The following is a 22269-nucleotide window of genomic DNA, read 5'->3' on the forward strand; positions in this document are numbered from 1 at the left end:
TATTAGAAAATAAGGATTTAGAAATATTGCTATTTTCTGAACTAATTTCAATTGGGCCAACTTCAACTCCAGTTGAAAATATATATTTCCAATTGAGAATATCTATCTATCTATCTATCTATCTATCTATCTATCTATCTATCTATCTATCTATCTATCTATTCCCATTTGAGAATAGAAAATTATTTGAAAGGAAGAAAAAAAGAAATCTATAATCTTCTACTGGATGACTACTAGATACTAGATACCAAGTACTATCTAGATTTTGCATATTATCTCGTTTGATTCTGATTATACATTTATATATATGTTTGAGTATATGCGTATATGTGTGTGCATATATATGTGTGTATATATATACAGTGTGTGTATAACCAATGAGGAAATCAATGCTGCTGAAATCTCTGAAGAATTCATGTTTACTTTTGACAGAAATTTAAAGGCCTGCGTTTCTGCCAGCACCATAGAGGCGGTTATAATTATTATTGCCCAGTGGCTAGTGAGCCAGCAAATTACTTCTGTTAGTGCAGAGCTCTAGATACAAAGGAAAAGCAAGAGAATTTGAGGATTGGAGGAATATTATAGAGGGATTTGGTGAGAAGTTAACCAGGAGGCAGGGACTAAATGAATAGTTATTAGGAGGGTATTTCAGAAACCTGGATACATATTAGAATTACCTGTTCAGCTTTTAAAACTACCTATACCTGAGCCCCCATTAAAATTCAATTGGTGGTATAGGGCATAATAAAGCTCCCCAGATGTAGTGGACTGAATTGTATGGATCAAAAAGATATGTCCAATCCTAAACCCTAGTACATATGATTGTGACCTTAATTAGAAATAGGGTCTTTGCACATGTAATTAAGGATCTTGAGATGAGATCATCCTAGATTAAGGCTGGGACCTAAATCCAATGACTGGTGTCCTTATAGGAGAAAGAGAAAGAGACACAGGGAAGAATCTCTGTGAAGATGGAGACAAGAGATTAGAGTTATGCTGGAACAGCCAAGGAGAGCCAGGAGCCAACAGAAGTTGAAAGAGGCAAGAAAGGATTCCCTTGAAAGGGGGCTCTGCTGACACCTTGATTTTGGACTTCTGGCCTCCAAAGTTGTGAGAGAATAAATTTCTGTTCTTTTAAGCCATTATGTTTGTGATAATTCATTGCAGTAGCACTAACAAATTCTTATTTGTAGAGAATTTGAAATCACAGAGTTTATATTCTCCAGTCTTGTCTTGGGATAAGAATCACATGAGGTGATTTTCCCAAAATACAGATTCCTGAACTCTATGCAAGACCTATTGAATGGGGAATCTTTGCGGAAGGCAGGTAGAAACCTGGGGATCTTTATCAGTAATATGTACCCAAGGTGATTCATATGCTCAAGCAAGAATTTGGGGAAATGCTGAGTTAGGTCAAGGAACTGAAAGCTGTTTTTAATTATTTCTGCCTGTGGCTTTCAATATACTCCATCAAGGTTTGCTTAACCTCCTCCCCCTTTTCTGCATACAGAGCCTTATTAGTCAAGTATGTGCAAAAAAGGGAATCATAAGCTGAGACAAATCCAAAAGCATGTCGCATACCTAATAATAACGGGAAGACAACAGAAGCTTGCATACCATTTCTAAACAAAAATAATAAGAATGTTTAAATATAAATGTATGGAACAAGAAAAAAACAGAACAAGACCATCTGGGATACAAAGCATACATTTGAAGGACACAGGCAGGAAAAGAACTTTTCCATTTCTTTGGTTTTCATCATTTTAATAAAAGTAATTATTGCCAGATTGGAGAGTAAAGAACAAACAAAAATGAGAGGAAATTAAAGCTCTAAGCCCAAGAAATGAGAAAAATATAATACCTAATTTCTAAAAATGGTTATTGTCATATTGAGATAAGTTATCAAACAAGTAATAAAACATCAAACATTTTTAATCTCAGAATATTGACAGCCTTTTTGAAATAAGTGGAAGATGGGAAAGAGGAATGAAAACTGGAAAATGGTAAATAATATTGTCCCAATTCCAAAAATGAGTGAAAATTTGCGAACTACAGAAGGTGAAGTTTACACATATCTCTGACTATAATTTTAGACTGAATTTGTTAAAACATTTTTTTGTCAGCATTTTTAAAGAGACTGTTTTCTCATGAGTAAAATAAAATTAACTCATGTCAAACTAACTTTAATTATTTGCTGATACAGTTTTCAGGTAAGTATATAACATGAGAATTCTATAAACAGAGTGTTCCTGTCTTTTTAGCAAACTTTTTGAGAAGTCTTGTCATGATAAATGAAAGTATCATGCATGCAAGATGAGATGACAGTAAATTTAAGTGGATGAGTACTTGACTAAAAATTGTATTCACAGAGTTTTAATTATTGGATCAGTTTTCCCCAGGATGTTTTTAATTGCTTTCTAAAAGGTTCATGTCTTTGTCACCACGATTTGGTTACAGCCTTAAAAGTTATGCTTATCAAATCTTTGAATTACACAAAACTGGAAGACATCATTAGCATTACGTATTCAAAATTACAAAATTGGGTGAAGTGTTAAGAGTCATCAGAGAAGGGAGGTCTAAGAGTGACAGTATGAAATGGAAAGGACCTCACCCATGCACACATTTTAAAATAGGTAGGTAAGGAAGAATCAGAAGACTATCAAAATAAAACTTAAAAGAATGTTGAAATGTAAATATTAGAAGTACCCCAAAGGAGTGATCTAGTCTATATGAAAAGCTTAGATATTTTAATTGACTGGGAGCTCAACATGTGAGTTACATGATAAGGCTGCCATCTAAGACTATCTTAACAGAAGCCTAGAATCTATATCACTGAAGGTAATAAACCCACTATAATCTGTTGTAAAAATACCACATATGAGATACTATGTTCTGTTTAATTCTAGGCCATGACTTTTTTAAAAAATTGCAGTAAAAACACATAAAATTTACCATTTTAACCATTTTTATGTATACAGTTCAGTAGTGTTAACTATATAGTGATAATTATATTCACATTGCTGTGCAACAGATCTCTAGAATTTTTCACCTTGCAAAACTGAAACTCTGTACATCAACTGCCTGTTTTAGGGCATTAATTTTACTAAGGTCATTAAAAAATCCAAGCATATGCATAATAGGGCAATGGGTAGGGAAAGAGCCCGCAAATGTTCGTGTAAGAAAATTTGAAGGAAGCGTCGTGTTTAACTTAGAAAAGAGAAAGTCTAGGTTGACATCATGGTGCCTTTGGTTATCCAAAGAGTGATCCTGTGGACAAGGTTACAGATTCAGGCTGTGTAGCTTCGTGAGAGACTCCATGAGAATCATTCATGACAATTTTGGGGTGTATAAGAAAAGAGAACTGATTGTATTTGCTCAAGAGGTAGACTGACCATTTTACCCTGTCTAGAGAAGAAGAAGAAAAAAAAGCACAGTGGTGGCAGGTCTAAGAGGTGGGTCATTAGGAGAGCAGCCTGCTCACATTTGGGAAATGAAAAAAAAAGTGGACCCAGAAAAAGACAGCAAAACTTCTTTTGTCATATTGGTAATCCAACCAAGAAGATGCCCACCAAGCAAAGGGAATTCTAGCAACTTAAGACTATGAGCTATACCATCTGTGATGCGGATAAAAGAGATCTAGGTCTAGATGTGAGGGAACCCTGAAGAAGGGAAAAGAAGAGAAAACGGAGAAAAAAGAGAAAGTTCAAGGAACTCTGAAGAGGGGTGACACCTCAGGAGGGGTGAGACCTCGGGTCTCTCAGAAAATCTCACATAAGAGCCTCTCAAGAGAGCTACATTTTTGATGTGTCAGAGGGCTATGACATGCAGAGAAGCAGTGAGAAGATTATCACTAGACCTACTTAAAAAGATGTTACCTGTCTCCTCCAGCTTTCCCCTATTCCTGAAGAGCTAAGGCTAGCGAAGAGAGGAGAAGTAGACAGTGAAAAAGCAGAACACATTCCCCTCTCATCCAAGGTCCTAGAACCTCAAGTATAGCTGGCAACGGGGAGGAGAAAGCTTTGACTAAGATATAATACTGGAGTTTTAAAATGGGTTGAATCAAGTTATAGAAACGAAAAGTTACCAGAGTCACTGGGTCTGCCAGGATGCTACTAAAGAATGGCAAAGCAGCTCCTGACAATTATTATATTTTATCAATACTCCACTGGGTTAATAATTCCCATGAATTAAAATTGTTACACACATATCCAGTTTTTTCTTTGTATTATTTGTAATTAAACAAATAATAATACTATACTTAAAATCAGGAACTTTGTTTTTCTAATAATATAGTTGAAAATATTTTTGACACAATTAGTGGATTTTTATTTATACCCCATTGAATTATCTTTCAATCTGTTAATAAATTTTAGGTATTTTCCAAAGTTAAATCTTTTGAACAGATCAGAAGTTACCAACTCACATCAAGACATATTTATTAAAAAATAATAATAAATGTAAGCTATATGGAGATACCTGGAAGATAGAACAACCCAAAGATTGTTAAACTAAATTTTAAAATAAACAGCTATACTGTTTTTGACTATAAATTGTCCAAGGGGCAAAAGTGCAAGTTTGTTTGAAATATTCTTTTATTTCATCGTGAAATATCCTTATATTTAATGCTGTAATTTGGAGATGGGAATGACATTTGTCTGGATAATTGCTCCCATCATAAATTAATTCTGCATATATAAACATAATTATGTCATCAAGTGTATGTTAGATAAAATCAAATATGAATGGTGGTTCCCTTAAGTCAGTGGTTCCTAAAGTGTGGTCTCCGGACTAGCAGCACGAGTATCTACATCAACTAGAAATTTGTAAGAAATGTAAGTTCTTAGGCGCCACCCAAGACCTACTGGATCAGAGACTCTGGAAATGGGGCCCAGCATTCTGTTTTTTAATGAGCCCTCCAGAGATTCCATGCTTGCTCAAGGGTGATAACTGGAGCCTTAAAGGTACTTGAACGTGAGTGTCTATTCATACCACTTGGTAAGCACTAAAAATACTGATTCTTGGGTCCTATCCCCAGAGATTCTTATTTAAGGAGCCTGGGGTGAGGCATGGGTAAGTGATTTTAAAGCTCCTCAAGTGATTCATTAATTGACAACTAAAGTTGAGAACCAGTGCTAAATCCTATCCTTGAAATGAGATTGACCATTTAGTTCCTTGACATACTTCTAAGACAAGCTTCACAATTTTAACATTTCCTCTCTCATTTGCACCATCAAATTATAGATTCTCCTTTCTGCACAGGTAACCTACTAAAAAAGTTAAAAGATTGTTTAAAGATTAAGAGAGAATACTCAAGGGCCTTTCTAATTATGTGTTTGCCCACATATAATCTCAACCTAAAATGTGCAATTATTTTACAAAGGCAAATGCAAGTAGAATGAATTAGGTTTGCAAACAGGTGACAGTGAATTCCACTGAAAATTTGACCCTCCGTTACAGTACCTTCAGCTCCTAATTACTACCAGAAACATTTCTAATCATAGGTTTCTCATGTTTTTAAAGCCAAATTTTAATATTCTTTTCAGTGTCAACAGTAGTTTTTAAACATAACAGAGGTGGTTCATGGAGCTGAAGTGTAAAAAAAAAAAAAAAATGATTGCAGAGTCTTCTAGTTGGATTAAATCTATGGGAACTCGGCTAACACCAAAAGGAAAAGTGAAATATGATCAGTCCAAATTTTACCATGATGCTTAATAGAACTGAAAATTAGCTAAATCTATATTTATTTCTGGATTATTGCCAAGTAGAGTGACTGGTTTTCTTATAAATGCAGTGAATTAAACAATTTACAATTGTTTTTTTGTGATTCTGTATTCAGTGCAGAGATAATGTCTGTTATGACAGAAATTCAGGCCATTCTCCCTTACAACTTTAAAAGTGAGACTGTGTCTACCAGAGCTTCACTATCAGCTTCTCTACTGACATAGATTTTGAGTTAAAATGACAATCTGAGAGATAAATGTATGTTCTGAAAGAGAGGAACATGTTTGGAGAGAAACATGTTTCTTATGTTGTAAAGAAGAAACGGTACTGAGACTAACCCATGTGGTTTACTGACATTCTCTAAAATTTCTATATTTCAGAACTATACTATTTGACAACTAAATTTCATAATGTGTACATATCCTGTGGTGTACTGGAGGCATCTTGTACGAGCTTGCAGAGCTAATTCTTAAATTTTCAAGGATTCTATGAGTCAGTTGTTAAGCACACGGCCATTATTTTAAATAATAATAATAAATATAAATTTATAATTAAATAACATTGAAAACAAGGGTAATTAATACTCAAGGTTCATAATTTTCTAATTATTTTGCTTTTGAAGTTATTTGTGTCAATTTTATCTATACCACAGAAATACTGTATATTGGTATGCACATCTTTTCCCAATTCTACATTCAGAGAGTCACGTTGGCAACTTGATATTGGCATGGGTGGGAGTATTTACACCACAAAAATAGGCAAACACTAGATCAGGGCTCCTCTCCACTAGGAGATGTTGAAAGATTTACCAACACACCAATGAATAAAACTCACTATAGGTGGATGTGCATTTAAATAAGATATTTATGGATATGTATAATATAATGGCATTATCTGCCCCCTATTTGCACCCTGTCCAAGGCTCCCAAACAAGGTCAACCTGAAATGGCTGAGTTTTAGTTTCAAGCACACTTGGATTCATGGTTTGATCCTGCTATTTATTAGTTTTGTGATCTCATGCATGTTACTCATGTCTCTAAGTTTTGATTCCCTTAACTGTAAAGTGTGGACAGTAATATGTTTCTAATAGATTTGTGGTAAAGATTCAGTAGGAAAGTATGTGTCTGGACTCCCTTTGACCCTCTTTTCCCCTCACCTCATGAAAATTATGTTAGTTTGCTGGTATAATTATTTTTATTATTATTGAAATTTTAGGGTAATTTTTTTCTCCTTTGATTCAATTAAGTTATCATTAAAATAAAGACAAAAGTCTTACTCTAGACCTGTTACTCAAAATAAGTCAGCTCAAAGTCTTAATCGAAATTCTCTAAAGAGCTCATTATGTATTTTCCTAGTCTATATTGTTTTCATGGCATTTCTTATCTGACTTGGGACTTTGATTCCAGGGTTTCTCTGTATTTAATGTTTTCAGGTTTCTCATTACCTTTCTGGTATACTCTGGATGGAGATACTAAGAACAGACAAGCATTTAAGGTTTTCTAAAAAAGAGAGCTGTCTAGAAGTAGACCCAGCCACATGATTGGTCTGGACATTGGAAAGGAGAGAGGATACACTGTTCAATCACAGGCTTTGGAAATTCTACATGTAAAATGTACAATTAATTGTGTGATTCTCTATTGCTTTTTTTTTTTTTTGCAACACCTCTACTATCTTCTTTACAATGTCAATTGCCAATTAGTAATACTTTATCTTTACTTTATCAGAGGCTATAAACTCAAATGTCTACAGGGACTTAGTCTAGTAGAAAAAAACATTTAAAAAATAAAATTTTAGGTAAACAGAGAATGCATGCCCTTAATAGAGCCATTTAAATTGAAGGGTTACAAAAATGTCTTCTTATTTCCCTACTGTTAGAAATATTATAACATGGGGTCAAATTATTAAAAATATATACCCAATTGTATTCTATTTTAATAAATGTGCTACGCATGTCTAATTTATGTTTCCCCGTAGTAATTTTAAAAATCCATAGCCATGCCTGAAATAAAGTACAAGTCTTAGAAAACCTGGTTCATTCCTTTACTATGTTTCACTATACATTACTGAGACAAATGATGATACAACCTACTGATACATGGGTACAAATGGGGGTAATTTGTAACTTTATGTAATAATAAATATTTATTGTTTTCAAAAGTAGGAGGATCGGGGGAGGAGAGAAGATGGCGGAAGAGTAAGACGCGGAGATCACCTTCCTTCCCACAGATACAGTAGAAATACATCTACACGTGGAACTGCTCCTACAGAACACCCACTGAACGCTGGCAGAAAACGTCCGACCTCCAAAAAGGCAAGAAACTCCCCCCGTACTTGGGTAGGGCAAAAGAAAAAAGAAATAAAAGAGACAAAAGAATAGGGACGGCACCTGCACCAGTGGGAGGGAGCTGTGAAGGAGGAAAGATTTCCACGCACTAGGAAGCCCCTTCGTGGGCAGAGACTGCGGGTGGCAGAGGGGGGAAGCTTCGGAGCCACGGAGGAGAGCGCAGCCACAGGGGTGTGGAGGGCAAAGCGGAGAGATTCCCACACTTCCCGCATGGAGGCTTGGCGCCGAGCAGCACTCACCAGCCCGAGAGGCTTGTCTGCTCAGCTGCCGGGGCGGGCGGGGCTGGGAGCTGAGGCTCGGGCTTCGGTCGGATCGCAGGGAGAGGACTGGGGTTGGTGGCGTGAACACAGCCTGAAGGGGTTACCGCACCACAGCTAGCCGGGAGGGAGTCCGGGAAAAAGTCTGCAGCTGCCGAAGAGGCAAGAGACTTTTTCTTCCCTGTTTCCTGGTGCGCGAGGAGAGGGGATTCAGAGCGCCGCCTAAACGAACTTCAGAGACGGGCGCGAGCTGCGGCTAACAGCGCGGATCCCATAGCAACAGGGGCGCAGAGGAAAAAACGGAGAGATTCCCGCACAGAGGCTCGGCGCCGAGCAGCGCTCACCAGCCCGAGAGGCTTGTCTGCTCCCCCGCCGGGGCGGGCGGGGCTGGGAGCGGAGGCTCGGGCTTCGGTTGGATCGCAGGGAGAGGACTGGGGTTGGCGGCGTGAACACAGCCTGAAGGGGTTGGCGCACCACAGCTGGCTGGGAGGGAGACCGGGAAAAAGTCTGCAGCTGCCGAAGAGGCAAGAGACTTTTTCTTGCCTCTTGGCAGGAGACTTATTCTTGCCTCTTTGTTTCGCGGCGCGCAAGGAGAGGGGATTCAGAGCGCCGCCTAAACAAGCTACACAGACGGGCGCGAGCCGCGGCTATCAGCGCGGACCCCAGAGACGGGCGTGGGACGCTGGGGCTGCTGCTGCCGCCTCCAAAAAGCCTGTGTGCGAGCACAGGTCACTCTCCACACCGACCCTCCCGGGAGCCCGTGCAGCCCGCCACTGCCAGCGTCCCGTGATCCAGGGACAACTTCCCCGGGAGAACGCACTGCGCACCTCAGGCTGGTGCAACGTCACGCCGGCCTCTGAAGCCGCAGGCTCGCCCCGCCTCCTCCGTACCCCTCCCTCCCCGCGGCCTGGGTGAGCCAGAGCCCCCGAAGCAGCTACTCCTTTAACCCCGTCCTGTCTGGGCGGGGAACAGACGCCCTCAGGCGACCTACAGGCAGAGGCGGGTCCAAATCCAAAGCTGATCCCCAGGAGCTGTGCGAACAGAGACGAGGAGGGGAAATCTCTCCCAGCAGCCTCAGAAGCAGCGGATTAAAACTCCACAAACAACTTGATGTGCCTGCATCTGTTGAATACCTGAATAGACAACGAATCATCCCAAATTCAGGAGGTGGACTTTGGGAGCAGGATATATTAATTTTTCCCCTTTTCCTTTTTTTTTTGTGAGTGTATATGTATATGCTTCTGGGGGAGATTTTGTCTGTATAGCTTTGCTTTATAATAGCTTTATTTTACTTCACTATATTATAGCCTCTTCTTTCTTTCTTTCTTCCTTTCTTTCTTCCTTTCTTTCTTTCTTTCTTTCTTTCTTTCTTTCTTTCTTTCTTTCTTTCTTTCTTTCTTTCTTTCTTTCTTTCTTTCTTTCTTTCTTTCTTTCTATTTTTTCTCCCTTTTACTCTGAGCCGTGTGGACGAAAGGCTCTTGGTGCTTCAGCCAGGCATCAGGGCCGTACCTCGGAGGTGGGAGAGCCAACTTCAGGACACTGGTCCACAAGAGACCTCCCAGCTCCACGTAATACCAAACGGCAAAAAATCTCTCACAGATCTCCATCTCAACATCAAGACCCAGCATCACTCAATGACCAGCAAGCTACAGTGCTGAACACCTTATGCCAAACAACTAGCAAGACAGGAACACAGCCCCATCCATTAGCAGAGAGGCTGCCTAAAATCATAATAAGGCCACAGACACCCCAAAATACACCACCAGACGTGGACGTGCCCACCAGAAAGACAAGATCCAGCCTCATCCACCAGAGCTCAGGCACTAGTTCCCTCCACCAGGAAGCCTACACAACCCACTGAACCAAGCTTAGCCACTGGGGACAGATACCAAAAACAACGGGAACTACGAACCTGCAACCTGTGATAAGGAGACCCCAAACACAGTAAGATAAGCAAAATGAGACGACAGAAAAACACACAGCAGATGAAGGAGCAGGGTCAAAAGACACTAGACTTAACAAATGAAGAGGAAATAGGTAGTCTACCTGAAAAAGAATTCAGAATAATGATAGTAAGGATGATCCAAAATCTTGGAAATAGAATAGACAAAATGCAAGAAACATTTAACAAGGACGTAGAAGAACTAAAGAGGAACCAAGCAATGATGAAAAACACAATAAATGAAATTAAAAATACTCTAGATGGGATCAATAGCAGAATAACTGAGGCAGAAGAAAGGATAAGTGACCTGGAAGATAAAATGGTGGAAATAACTACTGCAGAGCAGGATAAAGAAAAAAGAATGAAAAGAACTGAGGACAGTCTCAGAGACCTCTGGGACAATATTAAACACACCAACATTCGAATTATAGGGGTCCCAGAAGAAGAAGAGAAAAAGAAAGGGACTGAGAAAATATTTGAAGAGATTATAGTTGAAAACTTCCCTAATATGGGAAAGGAAATAGTTAATCAAGTCCTGGAAGCACAGAGAGTCCCATACAGGATAAACCCAAGGAGAAACACGCCAAGACACATATTAATCAAACTGTCAAAAATTAAATATAAGGAAAACATATTAAAGGCAGCAAGGGAAAAACAACAAATAACACACAAGGGAATCTCCATAAGGTTAACATCTGATCTTTCAGCAGAAACTCTGCAAGCCAGAAGGGAGTAGCAGGATATACTTAAAGTGATGAAGGAGAAAAACCTACAACCAAGATTACTCTACCCAGCAAGGATCTCATTCAGATTTGACCGAGAAATTAAAACCTTTACAGACAAGCAAAAGCTGAGAGAGTTCAGCACCACCAAACCAGCTTTACAACAAATGCTAAAGGAACTTCTCTAGGCAAGAAACACAAGAGAAGGAAAACACCTACAATAACAAACCCAAAACATTTAAGAAAATGGGAATAGGAACATACATATCGATAATTACCTTGAATGTAAATGGATTAAATGCTCCCACCAAAAGACACAGGCTGGCTGAATGGATACAAAAACAAGACCCATATATATGCTGTCTACAAGAGACCCACTTCAGACCTAGAGACACAGACAGACTGAAAGTGAGGGGATGGAAAAAGATATTCCATGCAAATGGAAATCAAAAGAAAGCTGGAGTAGCAATTCTCATTTCAGACAAAATAGACTTTAAAATAAAGACTATTACAAGAGACAAAGAAGGACACTATATAATGATCAAGGGATCGATCCAAGAGGAAGGTATAACAATTGTAAATATTTATGCACCCAACATAGGAGCACCTCAATACATAAGGCAATACTAACAGCCATAAAAGGGGAAATCGACAGCAACACAATCATAGTAGGGGACTTTAACACCCCACTTTCACTAATGGACAGATCATCCAAAATGAAAATAAATAAGGAAACACAAGCTTTAAATGATACATTAAACAAGATGGACTTAATTGATATTTATAGGACATTCCACCCAAAAACAACAGAATACACATTTTTCTCAAGTGCTCATGGAACATTCTCCAGGATAGATCATATCTTGGGTCACAAATCAAGCCTTGGTAAATTTAAGAAAATTGAAATAGTATCAAGTATCTTTTCCGACCACAATGCTATGAGACTAGATATCAATTACAGGAAAAGATCTGTAAAAAATACAAACACATGGAGGCTACACAATACACTACTTAATAACAAAGTGATCACTGAAGAAATCAAAGGGGAAATCAAAAAATACCTAGAAATAAATGACAATGGAGATACGACGACCCAAAACCTATGGGACGCAGCAAAAGCAGTGCTAAGAGGGAAGTTTATAGCAATACAAGCCTACCTCAAGAAACAGGAAACATCTCGAATAAACAACCTAACCTTGCACCTAAAGCAATTAGAGAAAGAAGAACAAAAAAACCCCAAAGCTAGCAGAAGGAAAGAAATCATAAAGATCAGGTCAGAAATAAATGAAAAAGAAATGAAGGAAACAATAGCAAAACTCAATGAAACTAAAAGCTGGTTCTTTGAGAAGATAAACAAAATTGATAAACCATTAGCCAGACTCATCAAGAGAAAAAGGGAGAAGACTCAAGTCAACAGAATTAGAAATGAAAAAGGAGAAGTAACCACTGACACTGCAGAAATACAAAAGATCATGAGAGATTACTACAAGCAACTCTATGCCAATAAAATGGACAACCTGGAAGAAATGGACAGATTCTTAGAAATGCACAAACTGCCGAGACTGAACCAGGAAGAAATAGAAAATATGAACAGACCAATCACAAGCACTGAAATTGAAACTGTGATTAAAAACCTTCCAACAAACAAAAGCCCAGGACCAGATGGCTTCACAGGTGAATTCTATCAAACATTTAGAGAAGAGCTAACACCTATCCTTCTCAAACTCTTCCAAAATATTGCAGAGGGAGGAACACTCCCCAACTCATTCTACGAGGCCACCATCACCCTGATACCAAAACCAGACAAAGATGTCACAAAGAAAGAAAACTACAGGCCAATATCACTGATGAACATAGATGCAAAAATCCTCAACAAAATACTCGCAAACAGAATCCAACAGCACATTAAAAGGATCATACACCATGATCAAGTGGGGTTTATCCCAGGAATGCAAGGATTCTTCAATATACGCAAATCAATCAATGTGATACACCATATTAACAAATTGAAGGAGAAAAACCATATGATCATCTCAATAGATGCAGAGAAAGCTTTTGACAAAATTCAACACCCATTTATGATAAAAGCCCTGCAGAAAGTAGGCATAGAGGGAACTTTCCTCAACATAAGAAAGGCCATATATGACAAACCCACAGCCAACATTGTCCTCAATGGTGAAAAACTGAAACCATTTCCACTAAGATCAGGAACAAGACAAGGTTGCCCACTCTCACCACTATTATTCAACATAGTTTTGGAAGTGTTAGCCACAGCAATCAGAGAAGACAAAGAAATAAAAGGAATCCAAATCGGAAAAGAAAAAGTAAAGCTGTCACTATTTGCAGATGACATGATACTATACATAGAGAATCCTAAAGATGCTACCAGAAAACTCCTAGAGCTACTCAATGAATTTGGTAAAGTAGCAGGATACAAAATTAATGCACAGAAATCTCTTGCATTTCTATACACTAATGATGAAAAATCTGAAAGTGAAATTAAGAAAACACTCCCATTTACCACTGCAGCAAAAAGAATAAAATATCTAGGAATAAACCTACCTAAGGAGACAAAAGACCTGTATGCAGAAAATTATAAGACACTGATGAAAGAAATTAAAGATGATACAAATAGATGGAGAGATATACCATGTTCCTGGATTGGAAGAATCAACACTGTGAAAATGACTCTACTACCCAAAGCAATCTACAGATTCAATGCAATCCCTATCAAACTACCACTGGCATTTTTCACAGAACTAGAACAAAAAATTTCACAATTTGTATGGAAACACAAAAGACCCCGAATAGCCAAAGCAATCTTGAGAACGAAAAATGGAGCTGGGGGAATCAGGCTGCCTGACTTCAGACTATATTACAAAGCTTCAGTAATCAAGACAGTTTGGTACTGGCACAAAAACAGAAATATAGATCAATGGAACAGGATAGAAAGCCCAGAGATAAACCCACACACATATGGTCACCTTATCTTTGATAAAGGAGGCAAGCATATACAGTGGAGAAAAGACAGCCTCTTCAATAAGTGGTGCTGGGAAAATTGGACAGCTACATGTAGAAGTATGAAATTAGAACACTCCCTGACACCATGCACAAAAATAAACTCAAAATGGATTAAAGACCTAAGTGTAAGGGCAGACACTATCAAACTCTTAGAGGAAAACATAGGCAGAACACTCTATGACATACATCACAGCAAGATTCTTTTTGACCCAGCTCCCAGAGAAATGGAAATAAGAACACAAATAAACAAATGGGACCTAATGAAACTTAAAAGCTTTTGCACAGCAAAGGAAACCATAAACAAGACCAAAAGACAACCCTCAGAATGGGAGAAAATATTTGCAAATGAAGCAACTGACAAAGGATTAATCTCCAAGATTTACAAGCAGCTCATGCAGCTCAATAACAAAAAACCGAACAACCCAATCCAAAAATGGGCAGAAGACCTAAATAGACATTTCTCCAAAGAAGATATACAGATGGCCTACAGACACATGAAAGAATGCTCAACATCATTAATCATTAGAGAAATGCAAATCAAAACTACAATGAGAGATCATCTCACACCGGTCAGAATGGCCATCATCAAAAAATCTAGAAACAATAAATGCTGGAGAGGATGTGGAGGAAAGGGAACACTCTTGCAGTGTTGGTGGGAATGTAAATTGATACAGCCACTATGGAGAACAGTATGGAGGTTCCTTAAAAAACTACAAATAGAACTACCATACGACCCAGCAATCCCAATACTGGGCATATACCCTGAGAAAACCATAGGTCAAAAAGAGTCATGTACCAAAATGTTCATTGCAGCTCTATTTACAATAGCCAGGACACGGAAGCAACCTAAATGTCCATCGACAGATGAATGGATAAAGAAGATGTGGCACATATATACAATGGAATATTACTCAGCCATAAAAAGAAATGAAATGGAGGTATTTGTAATGAGGTGGATGGAGTTAGAGTCTGTCATACAGAGTGAAGTAAGTCAGAAAGAGAAAAACAAATACAGTATGCTAACACATATATACGGAATCTAAGGAAAAAAAAAATGGCCATGAAGAACCTAGTGGCAAGACGGGAATAAAGACACAGACCTACTAGAGAATGGACTTGAGGATATGGGGAGGGGGTGGGGTGAGATGTGACAGGGTAAGAGAGTGTCATGGACATATATACACTACCAAATGTAAAATAGATAGCTAGTGGGAAGCAGCCGCATAGCACAGGGAGATCAGCTCGGTGCTTTGTGACCACCTAGAGGGGTGGGATGGGGAGGGTGGGAGGGAGGGAGATGCAAGAGGGAAGAGAAATCGGAACATATTGTATATGTATAACTGATTCACTTTGTTATAAAGCAGAAGCTAACACACCATTGTAAGGCAATTATACTTCAATGAAGATGTTTAAAAAAAAAAAAAAGTAGGAGGATCAGTGGAAAGTGGTTAGGAATTTTGTTATTAACAAAAACGTTTTAAACTAATAAAAATTTTGTCCTTCAGAATTATATGACTCTATAGAGGTGAAACAAATTGTTTACGAACTATGTATTCTCAGCCTGTATAGTTTATTGCTCCAAGAGTATAACATATGCATACAAACAAGAAACATGCTCTCCTCATTTACTCCAAATGTCACTTTATGAGCTATTCAGTTTGAAAAATTTGATCATTATAGACATAAGATTAATAATGAACATTTGAGAATGTCCTGTTAGCCTAATAATAACCACCTCCTACTAAAATCTGCAATGTTTGGATCCATTTATTTTAGCCGAGGATATGGTTACTGCCTCATGAATGGGACATACTCTGCAGTGATCATTCAAGTACACACTCAGGCCCAAAAGGCAGTAATAAAAAGTAACAGATCTTCTGCCTTGTCAACTTGTATTTATAGAGAAATAAATAGCCTTTTAAGAGAGATTATAGTGATAGAATCTTCTGTTTGACACCATCTCCACTAAGAGCATGTTTCACTCGCAACTTACCACAAGATGCTATTTCGTCGGTCTGGTCCCCACAGTCGTCTTCCCGGTCACACAGCCATGCTCTGGGAACGCAGCGCCCATTTCCACAAGAAAACTGGTCCAGCTGGCATGTTCTGGCTAAAATGATCAATTAATGTACAAAGGATAAATTTAGAGACCTTTTGAACAACATTAAGGATAAAATAGATCATGCAATAACCCTTTTACACATAAGATGTTACATTGCTCTATTACATATTTTTTAAATAAACCTTTATTAAAGTTTTGGTAATGTCAGCTTGCCTGCCTTTTCTAAAGTTCACATGCTTTGCCCTTCAATTAAAATGAATGCTAAGTGACAAGATATCCTGAAATCCTCACACACTTCCATAAACGAAGCTATGAATTCATCATTTTACAATTTTTGCCCAGCACATGCTTATGAATATATGGCTGAATTAAATTTCATCCAACTTTTAATTAACAAAAAATAATTTTGCAAAGCCTTTGCCAATAAATCAAGAAGCTTGCTGCAATGCAGGAGGAAGGATTTGGAGCTATCAGGGTAACTGGTTTCCAATTATGGGGTCAGAATTGTCTTTGTCCTCTAACATTTTCAATGCATTTATTTCTTGATCTCCAAATTATTTCAAGAATGGATCAACAATGCAGAAAACATTTTCTAAAACATACATTTAGCCTTAAAATGGATTTTTTAAAACTTACTTTTAAGCACAGTTATATAAAAATGTATGACTTTTTAATCAAAGTATACTAATGAACTTTGCTTTGGGCTCTCTTAAGGGTTTCAATGAACACACACAGGGAACCTTGCTTTCTCCAGTAGCCTAAAGCAGTGCTTTAAAATTATTCAGTAAAGGGGTTATGTTCTACAAGGGGTTTGATTGCCTTTTTCTGTTATGATCAGATCAACTTTTGAAAACATGAGAACCTAGATAGCCTCCTTAATTCTTCTCCCGGGTGTTAGTTTGTCACATACTTCTTTTTATTTTTTATTTATTTATTTTTTTGGAGTATAGTTGCTTTACACTGCTGTGTCAGTTTCTGCTGTACAACAAAGTGAATCAGCCATATGTATACATATGTCCCCTCTTTTTTGGATTTCCTTACCATTTAGGTCACCACAGAGCACCTAGTAGAGTTCCCTGTGCTATGCAGTGCGTTCTCATTAGTTATCTATTTTATACATAGTAGTGTATATATGTCAATCCCAATCTCCCAATTCATCCCCCACCCCCCACTTTCCCCCTTGGTATTCGTATGTTTGTTCTCTATATCTGTGACTCTATTTCTGCTTTGCAAATAAGATAATCTATACCATTTTTCTAGATTCCACATACATGCATTAATATACGATATTTGTTTTTCTCTTTCTGACTTACTTCACTCTGTATGACAATCTCTAGGTCCTTCCACGTCTCTGCAAATCACATACTTAGTTATTTTTAAATGTTTGATTTTCTTTTTTGTTTTTCCTTCTGTCACTCTGAGCTACAAACCTGTTTTCCTGAGTTATCAGTAAACCAGCACTCCTTCTTTTTATTGGACCAAAGGAAGGAGTGGGAAATGTTGGGAAGGGGACACTCAGACCTATCAATATTTGGGTGAGATAAAGATTGGACAGTTGAGGAACAATTAGGGTCTGAGTTCCTGTGGCTATGATTAGAGAACATTGCTTAGTTTATAGATGTCCTCTTTTTTCCTGGGCTTGAGAATCAGGAGGATGTGCTCCTATTTCATCAAAACACCCTGTGAACTTTAATACTGATGGTTGGTATAAAATAGAGTATGGTTCAAAGTCATCTGAACACAGTAGAATGGGTTTCCATAACTTAGGGTTTCAGAGGTGATTTAAAGTAATTTCTTAAAAGTCATATACTAGTTATTTCCATTAAGAAAAGTGTACTTGCTATGTAAAGATGTATACCTATTTTGGTGAATATTTAAAAGATTACTTGAGAAAAACAAATGAAACATTTCTGGCTTGATTTGTTATATTACATTGGATATAGTGTTTCTACTCTCAGTGTCTATAATTAGAAAGACCAGGAAAATTGTTACAGTATGCATTTTGCTTTGATTATGTGGATAAGGGTCCTGAATCTAAAATATTTTATGTAATATCTGATTTTTCCCTTTTTACAAGTAAGTTGCTTTAGATTAACAGACTTTAAGGAGCCCAACAAACACATATGATTCTGAAGTTTTCAATGTTGAAATTTTAAAGTAGGGTTCAATATTCCTGTATTATTTTATTTTGTTAACCCTATGGATTTTCTGCTAAATTACTCTAACATTTAGGCTAAATCAACAAAGTTCCTAGGTAATTTTAACAAAACCATGCCTACTTGGAAAAAAATAAGTATATATTTGCATTAGCCTATAGAAGCGTGAAGATGTTGGCTTTGGTTTACTTGGTGGGAAGGGGAGGGCATAGAGCTATGAGACAGATTATTAATTTTTTTCTTACATGCCTCTGTATCATTTCACTGGTTGCAGCAAATACTTTTTACCTTTTGAGTTTTAAGAGAACTTTAATAAGACAGTTTTCTTTTCAATTCTTCCTCCTGTCTTTCTTCCGTCTCTCCCTCTTCCTTCCTTCCTTCCTCCCTCCCTCCTTCCTCTTTCCTTCTTTCCCTCCCTTTCTCGTTTCTTTTGTTCTCACTACATTTCTTTCTTTCCTAAATCTCTCCTTTCCTCCCTCATTTCCTACCTATTTTATTCCTTTGGTCTTTCTTGTTTCTTGCTTTAAAAAAAGATATTATTATATATTTCCATCTCCATTAAACTCTAATTGACCCATAATAAGAGTATATTAAAATTTCCAATACAATGTTTTTCTGTTCAATGTCCTTATATCACTCTCCTAGTCATTCAGGTTTAACTCTAGCAAGTTTTCTCAGATGGTCTTCTTTCATCAGGACTGCTATGCTGATTAGAGAGAAGAATGAGAAAGGATTCCTAGAAACCTATCTCACATCATGTATGACCTACCTCACATTGTTATGGGATAGGAATTTGTGTGTCACTTCATTAACTCAGATGCTTGAACAACTTTTATGACCCCTTATTTCTAAGAGTATTTACTGGCTTATTATAAAATATATGAATTCACTGTCTTTTCTAATCATGGAGAAAATGATCTGCTTAGTCTACCAGGCAAATTTAACTGATTTCAGATAAGAAAGATGCTTCATTCCATAAATCTACAAGTATTGTCTATATGATATAATCAGATTGACTAAATTATCACCTTTTAATCACTAGATTTGTATCAAGAAGACACAACCTTTACTTTCTCAGTTCTTGTCCCCATCAGCTCTGAGTTAGTTTGGAGGTGAGATTAGCAGAGCAGCCCCAAAGGACTCTAATTTTATAGCAAATGCTGCTTTAATGAGGAGGAAATTTACACCTCCTCAGTGGAATTGTTTATTTAGCAGTGAATCAGAAATTCACTGTCACAATGTGAATTTTTTCTACCCATCACTAATTATGCCTCCCCTGCAGTCATGTATCAGTGAGAAATCCCACAATGCACAGGAACAACAAGGAGGAGGAGAAGAACAGAGCTTAACACATTGTTCCTAAACTTTACCTGTGCTGTATTTTAATCGAAGCATTCCGTTTAAACAAAACCTATGTCATATAAAAATATACTCTTCAGTTTCTCGTGTAAAAAAGTCTGATGTTTTTTAATACACCAGGTTTTCTTAATGCAATCCTATCTGTCTAGTTTGAATTTAGTTAAAATTTGTGGGTGGATATGAGAAGAACAAATATTATGTAATCAAACCAGAGTTCTATGCTGTGGGAAAAAAGCCAGATTGAAATTGCCTAGGCTTGAAGCCACAGATCATCATGATTACTATGGGGCAAAAAAAAAATTTCAAATCTAAGTACTTCTCATCTTTGTCCTCTGGGTCTCCCTCAAAAGTAGGCAAAAACATTTTGTTGTTGATGGAGAACAACTCCCAAGCCCTGCCTATTAGCTCTGTTCTGCCCGCTTTGCATATGCTGTTTCCCTTCCAGGCACACTTTCCAACCCTCCACCCTCTACGGACTTCACCTCACCCGCCACGATCTATGCTCATCAATCACTCATTGTTCTTTCAGTAAAATATTTCTATCATCTAGAAAAGTATCGGGAATGATATCATTAATACCTGTTTGTCATCATATAGCTCTATCAAATCTTAATATTTTACTATATTTGCTACAGATTTTTTATTTAAAAAATTATGTATTATAGTTACATTTGAAGTCCCCTGTGTAATCTTTCCCAATCACATTTCCCTCTCTCTTTTAGAAAGGTAACTGCTATCCTTAATTTTTCTTTTTTTCATTTCCATACCTATTTTATTCCTATTTTTATACATTTGTAAATCAATAAGCACATATAGAACTCTTTTGTATTTTCATATTTCATATGAATGGCACTGAATTGTTTATATTCTGCAATTTTTTTGGTTAACGTTGTTAAAATTAATTCCTGTTGATATTTGAGTTCTAATTTTTCATTTTAATTATGAATAAAATACTATTGTGTGAATATAACAGTGAATATATATATGTATATACATGTGCATATATGGAGATACATGTATATATTTCCTTTCTCCTGTAATGGGCATTTGGCTTGTTTTAATTTCCCACTATTACCAGTGTTAAAGCAATGAAATTCTTATTCGCATCTCTATGTGCATAGGTATTGGAGTATAAACCTAGAAATAGAATTATCGACTTGAAGGTATGCACAGCTTCACATTTATTGGATTTGGCCAAATGTAGAAAATCAATTTATACACCAAGAATGTATGATGATTCCTTTTTTACCACAATCTTGTTAACACGTGGTTTTATCAGATTTTTTCTAATTAAATAACTTGAACTGTTATTTAGTCATTTTTCTTCAGCTTTTTTTTGGTAAGGCTTAGCTTAGACATCCCCTCCTTCAGGAGGCCTTCCAAGATAGCCAAAGACTAATTAGTTGTTCCTTTACATGCTCCCATTTGAGGGTCAACTTAGCACTTTGAATGCTGCATGGGAATGGCCTGTTTACATGTCTTTCCCCTAACCTTAGCTCTTAGCTTCTTAAAGAAAGGTATTACGTATTTTTCCTCATTCTGTCCCCAGTGCTGTGATAAATATTTATCAAATTAGTAGATCCATGAAGGATAAATCCCAAAGAAACATAATAGAAAATTGGCTTCTGGTAGGAAATCATATTCTTTTAGATATAAAGTAGTCACAATGCCAAAGGCTACAGGATAGTGAAGTAAATTACAAAATAATCCCCTTATGGGAAATAATTTATCTAGGATACATATCCATGTACACACCTATAACTAGAAATGTATAGAAATGGCCCAGCCAGGGAAATTATCTAATGAATTTGCCATATCTTTCCAATATAATGAGCTATATGACCTATTCATTTTGGTAAAACAAAAGGCAAATACATTGTAACATGACAACATAGTTTTCAAAGCTAAAAGCCATATTTATTTTTCTCTTTGCTCTTTTTATTCAATTTGTAAAGGTGTGCAGTGACCATAATAGCTATCATAAATATACTGACAAGAAGACCTAGTAGTGAGTGGCAAACTCAGCAGCCGTCACTTAAAGTGGCACTTAAGGTGCAAGCAAGTGGCGTTCTATTTTCTAGTGGACTGAAGGCCTGGAGTGGCTTAGAAATCTTACTAATTAGGACTGATTGTTTTATTTGCTCCTATACATAGCATTTTCACTTTTACTACTATAACTAGCTAGTCAATCCCTAATCCTCCTTTAAAAATCACACAGAATGAGAATGTAGCTAGGGATTCAAAGATTTACTGCAATGGGATAAATTATATGGAAATATAAATAGGCTTAGTGGTCTTGGGACTTTATAAAAAAAACAAGAAAACAACTATCCCACATAAATAATATGCCAGGAACATAAAACAATTTACAGACGTATTCTACAGCAGACTAAATAAAATACATAAATTATTTTTTCAAGGTTTAAAAATAAAAAGTAGTTCTCCATGTGAGAGGGCCTACATCACAGTATACTCACGAACTTCTTCCTCCATTGCCAAGTAAGATTTAGCGGGGACAAGTCTTGTCCAAGTAGTGTATCAACAGTCAACTCATATGAATAGATAAAGTGCCAAATTACTTTGGAAAGCAGAATCATACCCAAAGATGAAGTAGAAGATTAATTTGTATTCTAGCCTTTGTGGCATCAAACTCTGAATTCATTTACTACTGCAAAAATCAGATCA

The 22269-nt window shown here is 37.1% G+C and overlaps 1 protein-coding gene across 1 annotated transcript in view; it reads right to left on the reverse strand.

The window, feature by feature from the left end:
* The window catches only part of LRP1B (LDL receptor related protein 1B), a 1897582-nt gene that overhangs the window by 733397 nt on the left and 1141916 nt on the right, over positions 1-22269 (reverse strand). Inside the window, exon 18 of the mRNA XM_036857483.1 lies at positions 16001-16117. Coding sequence (XP_036713378.1) covers positions 16001-16117 — 117 coding nt within the window. The remainder of the gene's footprint in view (positions 1-16000; positions 16118-22269) is intronic.

Source organism: Balaenoptera musculus, chromosome 7, assembly GCF_009873245.2.
Source record: "Balaenoptera musculus isolate JJ_BM4_2016_0621 chromosome 7, mBalMus1.pri.v3, whole genome shotgun sequence".
Lineage (NCBI taxonomy): Eukaryota > Metazoa > Chordata > Mammalia > Artiodactyla > Balaenopteridae > Balaenoptera > Balaenoptera musculus.